The 13,603-nt window shown below is 50.5% G+C and overlaps 1 protein-coding gene across 1 annotated transcript in view; it reads left to right on the top strand.

Moving 5' to 3' along the window:
• Positions 1-13,603, top strand: part of EIF3B (eukaryotic translation initiation factor 3 subunit B) — a 68,225-nt gene that overhangs the window by 12,206 nt on the left and 42,416 nt on the right. The window contains exons 4-11 of the mRNA XM_075318114.1: positions 146-203; positions 365-493; positions 1,459-1,616; positions 2,370-2,501; positions 2,583-2,649; positions 9,742-9,788; positions 9,938-10,148; positions 10,661-10,733. Coding sequence (XP_075174229.1) covers positions 146-203; positions 365-493; positions 1,459-1,616; positions 2,370-2,501; positions 2,583-2,649; positions 9,742-9,788; positions 9,938-10,148; positions 10,661-10,733 — 875 coding nt within the window. The remainder of the gene's footprint in view (positions 1-145; positions 204-364; positions 494-1,458; positions 1,617-2,369; positions 2,502-2,582; positions 2,650-9,741; positions 9,789-9,937; positions 10,149-10,660; positions 10,734-13,603) is intronic.

Genomic DNA, 13,603 nt, shown 5'->3' on the forward strand with positions numbered 1-13,603 from the left:
GAAAGGGGAAATCGAGCATTTTTCTTGACGTGACGAATACTGGAATAGTACTCTGTATTCGGTAAGCAATATCCAAACACGAATAGTTACTATACGCCCATGACTAAAGAGAGATATAACTAACCACTTGTTTGCTCTCTTGCAGATACATGGTCATTTGTGATGAATGGGAAGTCCCTGAAAAGCAGCCATTTAAAGACTTTGTAAGTGTAGGGACAAGTACATGGGTTTCTTTATGGGTGTAAGGCTGCCTGTTCTTGCGTAAGACCTTGACGTTGGCAACGTGAATGATATGGGATGAGTTCTGCGTGCGCTCCTCTTTAATTATATATCTCACCCGTCTTGTTTTTTTTTTTTTTTCTAGGGTAACCTCCGATCTTGGCTTGAAGATGCAGACTGCAGGGATCAGTTCAGTGTTATATTTGAGTCGGGTGATAGGACGACGATCTTCTGGAACGATGTGAAAGAGCCGGTTCCGGTGGAGGAGAGAGCTGTGCGTGGTTCAGTATCCCGATGATGAGCAGTGTGATCAGATTAGCTCATGTCGTCCCTTTAACTCTGCATCCACTTCTCTATTTTATTCAAGGGTCAGATTTGTTGTAGATATTTCTGTGACTGTGTCAGTCACCTGGATGGGATCTGCAGAAATCCATGTATTAGGCTAGTTTCACACTTGCATTCAGCGCATTCCGTCACTATGGAGAATAGCGCAGTCCGTTAACTGACTGCGCTATTCTCCATAGAGTTGTATGGACGACGCACTGTAACGCAAGTGTCTGCGTTGCATCCACTGGACGACGCAGCGTCGTTATTTTGACGCTGCGTCAGGCGGATGGAACGCAGCATGTAACGTTTTTCTGCGCTTGGCGGAGTGTCAAAAAAAACGCAACCTGCAGGAATCCGTTAGGCGTCCGTTGTTTTTATAATGGACGCCTATGGTGGCGGATTCCGTTAGAATGCGTCATTTGAAGGATTCCGTTAACGCATCCGTCTTTACACACCTGCGCATGCCCAGATGTGTAAAGTCAAGGAAAAAACCTATAATGGATTGCGTTATTTTGTACAATCCGTAGCATCCGTTGTGCCACTATATGCAACGCATCCGTTGCATGCGTCACACAACGCAATGCTACGGATCCCGTTTAACGCAAGTGTGAAACTAGCCTTAGATACAGAAGCAACCCCATTGACATGATTGGAACCTAATTTTAGTAGCAACAGATCTGCCCTGTGTGGCCTTCTCCACCTCCTAATATGTACTGCTAAATCATTGTACCTGGCAGACAAGGTTTGAATCCCAAAAATGGACGCCTCTTTCCATTGGCACTTGCAGAAATCAATGGGATGAATAGTTCCAGCCGAAATGGCTGGATTTTTTGTAAATTTTGCCAAGTAGGATAGTCCTCTTTTTAGCTGTAAATTCTTAATAAAGGGTGATTTATTTTTTTTTTATTTTAGAGATGGACTGAAACATATGTGCGCTGGTCTCCACGAGGCACCTACCTGGCCACTTTCCATCAGAGAGGAATCGCCCTTTGGGGTGGGGAGAAATTCAAGCAGATCCAGAGGTTCAGCCATCAAGGCGTACAACTTATTGACTTTTCTCCATGTGAAAGGTAGGTATTTAAAGGGAACCGGTCATTGTATACACACTTGAGTTGATACACACGGCACTTCTGGGGTGGTGCCCAAGTAGGGTCCAAAACCGTCTCAAGTAGATGTAGAAACTTGGCATTCAAAATAAATGTGAATAGTGATCTTTTATTGAGAACTTGTAGGACCAGCACAAGCAGACGTTTCGGTCAAAGACCTTCATCAGTGTGCGTGCAGGGGGTCCTCAGAAGGTATAGCAACTGGCGTAGTCAGGTATGACTAGGTGTCCATTGCACATAGACAATAAAAGACCACTAGTCACATTTATTTTGGGTGCCAAGTTTCTACATCTAAATGTATACACTTTGTCCAGTTCATGGGCCACATAAATGAGACGTTGACTGCGCGATTGCCGCCAGGTATGATTTCTCTAAAACGTTGCAGCATTTCAAAGTAATATATCAGGCTGACATTGTGCATCCAGTGTGATCTATGTGCTCTGTGGATTGGACAGTGACATCTATTAACAGGTTCTCTTTTTAGAAATGATCACAAAATTGAAGCCCTCTCGTTAGGAGAGGCCAAAAATATCAGATTTGTTGAGTGGGGGTGTTGGTGTTGTTGACTTTGGCCTCCAGCGATCAGCGTGTGAAGGGCCACAACGTTGTAGCTCTCCGTTGTCTATACTGCGGCTTATCTGGCGTATGTTAGCGTTGGCTCAATTGTTTCTTTATATATTGGAGTTTTTATGGCTAAAATGTTTTATTTTCTTGTAGGTATCTTGTTACATTCAGCCCTCTTATGGACACTAAAGACGACCCTCAAGCCATAATTATCTGGGACACACTGACAGGACAAAAGAAGAGAGGATTCCACTGTGAGAGCTCGGCGCACTGGCCAATCTTTAAGTATGTGACGTAATCTTGTGTTTTGTGGTACGTTCACCATTTACCGATCACGTGCCTGAGCATCTTCCATCCTTTCCGCAGGTGGAGTCACGACGGCAAGTTCTTCGCTAGGATGACTCCAGACACGCTCAGTATTTATGAAACGCCTGTAAGTATTTTGCTGATTTTTATCTTTATAAATAAGGATGATCGAATACCACAAATATTCGGACTTGCAAATATTCGCCGAATAGGTCGCCGCTATTCGACTATTTGCGAATACTCAATGCGCAATGTAAATCTATGGGAAACTTGAATAGCAACTATTCGGGCTTCCCATGTGCATTGAATATTCGCATAGCGACGACCTATTCGTCGGATATTCGCGAAGCCGAATATTTGTGGTATACGGTCATCCCTATTTCTTTTTCGCTCCTAATTGGGAGACCCAGACAATTGGGTGTATAGCTATTGCCTCCGGAGGCCACACAAAGTATTACACTTAAAAGTGTAAGGCCCCTCCCCTTCTGGCTATACACCCCCAGTGGGATCACTGGCTCACCAGTTTTGTGCTTTGTGCGAAGGAGGCAACACATCCACGCATAGCTCCACTGTTTAGTCAGCAGCAGCTGCTGACTATGTCGGATGGAAGAAAAGAGGGCCCATACAGGGCCCCCAGCATGCTCCCTTCTCACCCCACTTCATGTCGGAGGTGTTTGTTAAGGTTGAGGTACCCATTGCGGGTACGGAGGCTGGAGCCCACATGCTGCTTCCTTCCCCATCCCTTTTTACAGGGCTCTGGGTGAAGTGGGATTCTATCGGTCTCCAGGCACTGAGACCGTGCTCCATCCACAGCCCCTGGTATCTGCTGGACATGGAGCGGAGTATCTTCAGGGACATGGCCCTGCTACATGGAGGTACTCTGTGTCCCTGTGGGGACCGCGCAGACACACGGCAGCACTGCTGGGTGTGTTAGTGCGCCAGGGACAGCGGCGCTGTCCGCACTAGTGCCATCGCACACCACAGCGTTGCTGGGTGTGTTAGTGTATTGGGTGACTACTGCGCTAGACGCCGCTGCCATTTTTATTTAAGGCGCCGCTGGGATTTGTGGTGCGCCGGGGACTTCCGTGCCGGCCAGCACTGATATGCCGGCCGCGCTTATTAACTCGAGTCCCCGGCTTCTGGGCCTAGTCTCCCTTCGTTACCGCCCACAGGCCTGACAGTCAGGGTAGGGGCGTGACGCTGCATAGCACAGCAGCGCTGAGAGCTGGAGTATGTTTTGCATACTCCACCCCTCTCACTGTGTGCACTGTGAAACCGGATTCCCGCACTTTCTCAGGCACGCCCACGGCTTCCTTCTCTACAAGGACGCCGGCAGCCATTAGTGTCAGTTTCTGTACGATACAGAGACAAGTGTGGAAGACCCTGGCATTCTGATAGTCACACAATCGCTGCAACAGGCGTTAAGCAGCACCTGTGGTGCTAACCCCATTAGTGCAGAAGTGCACTTATAGATATGCTTGTACTATATACATTGCACTGTTTGGTCGCACGTTGTATATACCCTCCTGGATTGTGCGGAGGAGTTATCAGCATATTCTCTGTGTAAAACAAAGGTGCAGAACCACATGTTTTTCTATGCAGCCGGTACAGCATGTACGGCTATACGGCCGGCAGGTTACATAGACCCCCATTATATCCAACTCAGCCGGAGTCTCTGCTAATGGCCAGAGGATGAGGACGGTGTCTGCAGTATTTACTGACAGATTTTCTGAGACTATGGCTATGATACTAGAAGCCTAGCAGTCCGGACATGTCTCTCACAACATGGGCACTGTTGAATCATTGATCCATGGCCCCACTCAGTGTGAACAACTAACAGCTCCGGGAATGTCACACGCATCCCAGAGTCACGGCTCTGCACAGACGTCAGTCCCAGACAGCCTAAGCGGGCTCACTATGAGCGGCCCTCGGTTTCATCAGGGTCCTAGCAGAAGGACTCTCTGTGTAATGAGGCGGAAGTAGCGGCTCAGGATTCTGATCCTGAGACCGCTCTCAATCTGGATACACCTAATGGTGACGCCATAGTGAATAATCTTATAGCGTCCATCAATAGAATGTTGGTTATTTCTCACCAGCTCCTCCAGTGTAGGAGTCAGCTTCACGTATTTTTCTGGACCACTCTGCCTTCAGAGAGGCAGTCCAGGAACACCACACTTATCCAGATATGCGCTTCTCCAAACGGCTTAGGATACACGTTATCCCTGCCCCCTGACGTGGTCAAGGACTGGACCCAGTGTCCCAAGCGGCATCCTCCAATCTCCAGGCTTGTAGCTAGATCCATAGTTGCAGTGGGAGATGGAGCTGCACTTAAAGATGCCACTGACAGACAGATGGATCTCTGGTCTAAATCCATCTATGAGACTGTCGGCGCACCGTTGGCTCCAGCATTCTCACCCTTGGGGCACTCCAAGCTATTTCAGCTTGTCTTACACAGATTGACACGGTTACACGTACATCTGTGCCGCAGGTGGCATCCTTAACCTCTCAAATGTCTGCATTTGTTTCTTACGCGATTCAGGTTGCCCTAGACTCTGCGAACCGTACGGCAGTAGCCTCCGCTGCTCCGTGTTTTTAAGCAGAGCCTGGTCTGCTCGTTAAGTGAATGGAAGGCAGATTCTGCTTCCAAAAAAGGTTGCTTAACCAGTTGCCTTTTTCTGCTGACCGACTGTTTGGTGAGCGTTTGGATGTAACCATTAAACAGTCCAGGGGTAAGGATTCATCCTTTCCTCAGCCCGGACACAACAAACCCCAACAGAGCAGGAGGCAGTCGTGGTTTCGGTCTTTTCGAGGCTCGGGCAGGTCCCATTTTGCCTCGTCCAATGTGGACTCAAAAGGATCAGAGGAGCTCAGATTCTTGGCGGGCTCAGTCACGCCCAAAAAAGAGACAGTCTGAAAACCCGCTTCCAAGGCGGCTTCCTCATGACTTGCGGCCTCCTCTCTCTCCGCATCCTCGGTCGGTAGCAGGCTCACCCGCCTTGGCGATATTTAGCTGCCATAGGTCAATGACCGTTGGGTGTGAGACATTCTGTCTCACGGGTACAGGATAGAGCTCACTTCTCGTCCTCCAACTCGATTCTTCAGAACTTCTCCACCTCCCGGCCGAGCCGCTGCTCTTCTGCAAACAGGGTGCACTCTATAGGCAGAAAGAGTGATGACCCCCGTTCCTCTTCAGGAACAAGGTCACGGTTTTTACCCCAAATTATTTGCGGTGCCTATAAGAACGGGCCGTTCCGTCCCGTTCTGGATCTAAAACTGCTCAGCAAGCTCGTGGACACCAGGCGGTTCCGGATGGAATCCCTCCGCCATGTCATCGCCTCAATGTCCCAAGGAGATTTCCTAGCATCATTAGGCATCAAGGATGCTTATCCACACGTGCCGATTGATCCAGAGCACTAGCGTTTCTACGCTTCGTTATAGGAGACGAACACCTTCTGTTCGTAGCTCTACCTTCCGGCTAGCGACAGTCCCACTGGTCTTCGCCAAGGTCAGGGCAGCAGTAGTCACAGTCCTGCACTCTCAGGGTCACTCTGTGATCCCATATTTTGACGATCTACTTGTCAAGGCACTCTCTTAGGAAACATGCCGACACTGCCCGAACGTTGCGCTGGAGACTCTCTAGAGTTTTGGGTGGATCATCAACTTTTTGAAGTCAGATCCGACCCCGACCCTATCGCTAACATATCTAGGCATGGAGTTTCATACTCTCTCAGCGATAGTGAAGCTTCCGCTAGACAAACAGCATTCACTACGGGCTGCAATCTCTTCTTTAAGAACCAGTCGCACACATTGAGACGCCTCATGCACTTCCTACGTAAGATGGTAGCAATGGAGGCAGTTCTTTTCGCGCAGTTTCATCTGCGTCCACTACAATGTGACATTCTCCGCCAATGGGACGGGGAGTCGACCTCCCTCAACAGAGTCGTCTTTCTTTCTCAGGCGGCCAAGGAATCTCTACGGTGGTGGCTTCTTCCCACCTCATGGTCAAAAAGAAGGTCCTTCCTATCCCCATCCTGGGCGATAGTTACGACAGACGCGAGTCTATCAGGGTGGGGAGCAGTTTTTCTCCACCACAGCGCTCAGGGTACGTGGACTCAGCAAGAGTCCACCCTTCAGATCAATGTTCTTGAACACAGAGCAGTGTATCTTGCCCTACAAACCTTCCAACAGCAGCTGGACAGCAAGCAAATCCGACTTCAGTCGGACAACTCCACAGCGGTGGCATACATCAACCACCAAGGAAGAACGCGCAACCGGCAAGCCTTCCAGGAAGTCCGGCAGGTTCTGATGTGGGTGGAAGACACGGCATCCACCATATCCACAGTTCACATCCCAGGCGTGGAAAACTAGGAAGCTGACTTCCTAAGTCGCCGGGGTGTGGCCGAAAGGGTATGGTCTCTTCACCCGGACGGGTTTCAGGAGATCTGGCGCCGCTGACAGAGGCCGGACGTCGATCTAATGGCGTCACGGCACAACAACAATGTGCCAGCTTCATGGCACGGTTTCACAATCATCGAACTCTGGCGGCAGACGCCTTAGTTCAGCATTGGTCGCAGTTCCAGCTACCTTATGTGCCACCTCTGGCATTGTTGCCCAGAGTGCTGCGCTAGATCAGGACCGACTGCGGCCGCGCCATCCTCGTCGCTACAGATTGGCCGAGGATGTTGTGGTTCCCGGTTCTGTGGTGCCTCGCGGTAGGCTAACCGGGGGCACTACCAGACCAATCAGACTGGCTGTCTCAAGGGCCATTCTTCCATTTGAATTCTACGGCCCTCAACCTGATGGTGTGGCATTGAGTCCTGGAACCTAGTGTCGTCAGGATTACCTCAGGACGTGGTTGCCACCATGAGACAGGCTAGCATACCAACGTCCGCCAAGATTGACCACAGGACGTGGAGGATATTCTTATCTCGGTGCTCGGCGCAGGGTGTTTCTCCCTGGCCGGTTGCATCGTCTATGTTTCCTTCCTTCCTGCAATCTAGGTTGGAAAAAGGGTTGTCGCTCAGTTCCCTTTAGGGACAAGTCTCAGCGCTATCTGTATTTTTTCAGAAACGACTTCCTCAGGTACGCACGTTCCTACGGGGAGTTTGTCGTCTCAGCACTCCGTACAAGCGGCCGTTAGAGCCCTGGGATCTGAACAAGGTTCTAATTGCTCTCCAGATGCCGCCTTTCAAAGAGGTCTCCCTTCCCGCTTTTCTCGGGAAGTGGCCTTCTAGTAACGGTCTCGTCTCTTAGGAGAGTTTCCGAGCTAGCAACGCTCTCATACAATTCTCCCTTCCTGGTCCTTCACCAGGACAGGGTAGTTCTGCGTCCGATTCCGGAATTTCTCCCTAAGGTGGTATCCCACTTTCATATCAATCAGGATATCACCTCACCTTCTTTGTGTCCTCGTCCAGTCCATCAATTTCAGAAGGATTTGCATCTGTTGGTTCTGGTGAGAGCACTCAGGTTCTACTTCCCGCATGGCGCTCCTGCGCCACCCGGATGCACTCTTTGTCCTTGTCGCTGGTCGACGTAAACAGTCGCAAGCTTCTGAATCCACCCTGGCTCGGGGGATCGAGGAACCAATTCTTGAAACCTACAGTTCTACTGGGCTTCTGGTTCTCTCAAGGCTGAAGGCCCATTCTACCAGAGCCGTGGGTGCATCCTGGGCATTACGGCACCAGGCTACGGCTCAGCAGGTGTGTCAGGCACCTACCTGATTGAGTCTGCATACTTTTACCAAGCATTTTCAGGTGCATACCTACGCTTCGGCAGACGCCAGCCTAGGTAGATAAGTCCTTCAGGCGGCGATTGCCCACCTGTAGGAAAGGGCTGTTTGACGGCCCTATCACGAGGTATTCTTTTACCCACCCAGGGACTGCTTTTGGACGTCCCAATTGTCTGGGTCTCCCAATTAGGAGCGAAAAAGAAGAAGGGAATTTTGTTTACTTACCGTAAATTCCTTTTCTTCTAGCTCCAATTGGGAGACCCAGCACCCGCCCTGTTTTCTCGGGGTTTTTCTGTTTTTTCGGGTACACATGTTGTTCATGTGGTATGGTTCAGTTCTCCGATGTTTCCTCGGATTGAATTGGTCTTTAAACCAGTTATTGGCTTTCCTCCTTCTTGCTTTGGCACTAAAACTGGTGAGCCAGTGATCCCACTGGGGGTGTATAGCCAGAAGGGGAGGGGCCTTACACTTTTAAGTGTAATACTTTGTGTGGCCTCCGGAGGCAATAGCTATACACCCAATTGTCTGGGTCTCCCAATTGGAGCTAGAAGAAAAGGAATTTACGGTAAGTAAACAAAATTCCCTTCTTATAATCTATTTATTTTTATTGTATAGAAGGCAACCTGTTAGGCCCCTTTCACATTGTGTTAATCTCTCCGTTCAGTGGTCCCGTCAGGGCTTCTGTCCGATCCCCCTGCAAAACGGGATTCAGAGATATCTGCTGACGAGGCCATTGACTATAACGGCGCATAAGGAGTCACCCTGTGCTCTGTCGTGCACGGTTTTCGGGAGTGTACGCTTTCTGGAGGCAGACACCCGAACATTTTGCAGACTGAAGCCCCAATGTGACCACTGAGCGGAGTTCAGAACGCAATGTGAAAGCGGCCTAAGGGCTGTAAGAAAATGCTTCTTCACTTCGGGTCAGTTCACACTGTGTTGTAGTATGCTTCAGTAGGATTTCCTCCGATTTGATGTTGCTTACATATGCCATGGTTTTGGCATCGCCATTGACTTATGTTAAGAAAAAAAGAAAAATTGACTTTTGCCTGGTACCTCTATATGGACTGCACTATTCCCTTATATATAGACTTACGATAAATGACTGCAATCCCTTGTAGGTTGGCCATCTTTGGCAAATCAGAAAATGAGTTGAATATAAGAAAACTACTGTTCTCCCCTGTTTATCCATTGCTCTAATTTCTGCAGTGATTGGCTGCAGCGGTGCATCACGATTCCTCTGTAGGGAGTAAGCAGGAGGGGATTGATAGAATAGCCGCTCTGGATATTACTGGACAATCCTTTACATCTGATGGATAGGATCTTATGTACCCAGCAGCAGCCGTTTAGCTCCCATCAGTGCTGCCGCATCTGATCTTTGAGGTTGTCGGGTGGCGGATCCACACTAATCTGATAATAATGACCTAGCCTAATGGTATAATATATCTAGACAGCCCCTTTAACTTCATAATTTTATTTTTTTTTCTTCTTTAGTCTATGGGCCTTTTGGATAAGAAGAGTCTCAAGATTACAGGGATAAAGTGAGTAAAAGCTGTTATTGTGTCAGCCATGTAAACACTTTACCGCTTTAAGGGTGATGTCTTTTAGACATGTGTTAACCACTGAGTTTTTCAGGAGGACATGATGGCATCGTGTGCACATACCCTTACATTGCGTTTTGTCCATTCAGAGACTTCTCCTGGTCCCCGGGTGGTAATATCATAGCGTTCTGGGTACCAGAGGATAAAGACATCCCAGCCAGAGTGACGCTAATGCAGCTGCCATCCAGACAGGAGATCCGAGTCAGAAACCTGTTCAATGTGGTCGACTGCAAGTTGCACTGGCAGAAGAATGGCGACTATCTGTGCGTGAAGGTGGACAGGACTCCTAAGGGCACGCAGGTAGGCTCCTGTCCGGGTGTGCTGTGCCAACAATCCGTTTTGTGATACTAAGTCAATGTGCCTACGGGGAAAGTGTCTTGCGGATATATCCGCGGGACATATCCGCAGGAGCTCCCAGAAATCCGCAGCACAACTTTGTCAGAGTTGTGCTGCGTTTTTGGTGCGGAGGTCCTGCGGATATGCTGCGGGCATTCTGCATTAAGGATGCAGTACCATGGCTTGGGCACTATACTTACCTGTATCGCACAGCAACAGGTCCGCGCAGAAAAATCCCCATGAATATTTGACATGCAGTTACGTGCGGCTGCGGGAAATCTGCAACATTTTCCGCAGCCGCAAAAACCGCAGCATTGATACAGCACTCCCCAAATCCCATAGGATAACATGGGGAATGTCTGTACTTGCGTAAACCTGTGGATTTGTCTGGAAAATCCGCTGGTTTTCTGCCGCAAAATCCGCAGGTATTTTCGCCCATGGGCACAGGGCCTAAGTGTTTCTTATCTTCCATTTAGGGGGTGGTGACCAATTTTGAGATCTTTAGAATGAGAGAGAAGCAAGTTCCAGTTGATGTAGTTGAAATGAAAGGTAAGCCGTCCCCTCGAAAATGACGTCTTGGGCTGCTTTAAGGATGTTGCATGAATTTTTATTGCTTTTCAGTTGCAATTGTGTATTGGCTTGGATCAGAGTCTTAAAGGGGTATTCCAATCTGAGATGTTTGTCATGTCTTAGCCAACTGAATGGCGAAAAAGCAGCTAATGTATCATTCACTCCCCTGGGAGTCCCAAAAAAAATAGCTAAACATGCTTTCTTGCCTTTTTCTTCGGCGCTCTATTGGGAGACCCAGACGATTGGGTGTATAGCACTGCCTCCGGAGGCCACACAAAGTATTACACTTTAAAAAGTGTAACCCCTCCCCTCTGCTATACACCCTCCCGTGCATCACGGGCTCCTCAGTTTTTATGCTTTGTGCGAAGGAGGCACACATGCACGCATAGCTCCACAATTTAGTCAGCAGCAGCTGCTGACTATATCGGATGGAAGAAAAGTGGGCCCATATAGGGCCCCCAGCATGCTCCCTTCTCACCCCACTCTGGTCGGCGGTGCTGTTAAGGTTGAGGTACCCATTGCGGGTACATAGGCAGGAGCCAACATGCTGTTTTCCTTCCCCATCCCTGCAGGGCTCTGGGTGAAGTGGGATCCATAATCGGTCTCCAGACACTGGGACCGTGCTCCCTCCGCAGCCCCTGGGGAATCTGCTGGACAGGAGCTGGGTATCGTCAGGGACATGGCCCTGCTACTGTGAGGTACTCTGTGTCCCCTTGGGGACGGCGCATGGAGCGCTTGTGTCATACACACTGCAGCACTGCTGGGCGTGTTAGTGCGCCGGGACTACCGCGCTGACCGCGCTTGTTTGCCGGCCGCGCTTATAACTCTAGTCCCCGGCTTCTGCGGCCTAGTACCGCATATTCCCACCCCCAGGCCTGCCAGTCAGGGGAAGGGAGGGACGCTGCACTGGAAGATTCCCGCACTTTCTAGGGCAAGGTGCTCTGTGTCCCCGTTGGGACGGCGCATAAAGCACCTTGGGCCCAGACGCTGCAGCGACTGCAGCGTGCGTATGGGTCCGGGACTACCGCGCCGACCGTGCACTGCCGGCCGGCCGCGATTTTAACTTTAGTCCCCGGCTTTTGCGGCCTAGTATGGGATTCTCCCGCCCCCAGGCCTGCCAGTCAGGGAAAAGGGCGGGACGGTCGGTATGACGCCGACAGTGAGGGCTGGAGTACACTGAGCTGTCCTCCGCCCCCCCCACTACCCACGCTGGGGCACCAGATTCCCGCACTTTTTGTGACTACGCCCACGCCTCCCTCCTCCTCAGAGAACGCCGTCAGCCATGTTTTCAGCAATTTCTGGCTGCAGCTGAGGGAGACCCGGGGCAGAGAATCTGGTGGCCACAAGCCACATCCGCAGCCCCTGGGGGAATCTGCCGGACAGGAGACGGAGTATCGTCAGGGACATGGCCCTGCATCTACAGGTACTCTGTGTCCCCGTTGGGACGGTGCATGAAGCACCTTGGCCTCAGACGCAGCTGCGACTGCGGTGTGGATTTTTTGTCCGGGACTACCGCGCCGACCGTGCCTGTTTGCCGGCCGCGGTTTTTACTTTAGTTCCCGGCTTTTGCGGCCTAGTGTGTTAAACTCCCGCCCCTGAGCCTGCCAGTCAGGGAGAAGGGCGGGATGGTCGGTTTGTTGCCGACAGTGAGGGCTGGAGCACACCTCGCTGTCCTCCGCCCCCCCTCATTGATCACTATAGGCCACCAGATTCCCGCAGACAGAGCCCTGCATCATAACGTACTCTGTGTCCCCTGAGGGACAGTGCATGCAGCATCTGTGTTACAAACGCCGCAGCGGTTGCTGACTGGTTTGTGAGACTGGGACTACCGCGCCGACCGCGCCATGTCTGCCGGCCGCGTTTTTAAATTTAGTCCCTGGCTCTTACGGCCTAGTGCCATATACTCCCGTTCTCGGGCCTGCCGGTCAGGGGTAACGACGGGACGGCCGACTGGACGTCGGCAGGGAGGGCTGGAGCATACGTTGGTATCCTCCTTCCCCCTCACTGAGCACTGGGGGGCACCAGTTTTTCAGGTGCTGTCCCCCCCTTGGTGCCGCAGTGTGTGTATATATGTATGTATGTATGTATGTATGTATGTATGTGTATTTATATATATATATATGTTTATTTATATGGTATATGATCTCACTGTTCGGCAGCATTATTTGTTTTTGGCTGTATACCCTCACTGATTACTCTGCGGACGACATGCTGTTGTCTGCTCTTAAAGAGTAAGGGTGCCAAGGCACTGGCTTATTTTACAACCGGTACCTCTTGTGCGGCTATATTACGGGCACTGCACAGATGACAGCGACAGAGTTTGCATGATGAAATCAGCAAATCTCTGAATAGCTTTCACATCACAGGACTCAGTCTATGGACAGGGGGTCTGCTAAGATACTGGAAGCCTTGCAGTCCAGACCGAGAACACAGGGCCAGGGAGCTGTGAGTTCATCGCTCCCGGGTCCCTCTGAGTCGGTACAACATCCTGGGGTAACACCCAGTTCCCTCGGTGAGAACTCCGTCACGGACCGCGGCCTATGATAGGCTAAGCGGGCCCGCTGGGAACCTTCCCCGACTTCATCAGGAGTGCGTGTTTCGATCACTCTAACTCCAGAGGGGCCGTCCAGTAGCACAGAACTTGACGGACAAGCGCTTACTAAGCGTCTTATTGACACGCGTTACCCTTTTCCCCCCTGACGTGCTTAACGGTTGGGCTCAGTGTCACAGGGTGGATCCTCCAGTCTCTAGGCTGGCGGCTAGATCCGTAGTATTAGTGGCAGATGTCCATCTCTCACGAATGCCACTGACAGGCAAATAACGCTTATGATGAAATCCATCTATGAAGC

The sequence above is a fragment of the Anomaloglossus baeobatrachus genome, chromosome 7 (assembly GCF_048569485.1).
Source record: "Anomaloglossus baeobatrachus isolate aAnoBae1 chromosome 7, aAnoBae1.hap1, whole genome shotgun sequence".
Lineage (NCBI taxonomy): Eukaryota > Metazoa > Chordata > Amphibia > Anura > Aromobatidae > Anomaloglossus > Anomaloglossus baeobatrachus.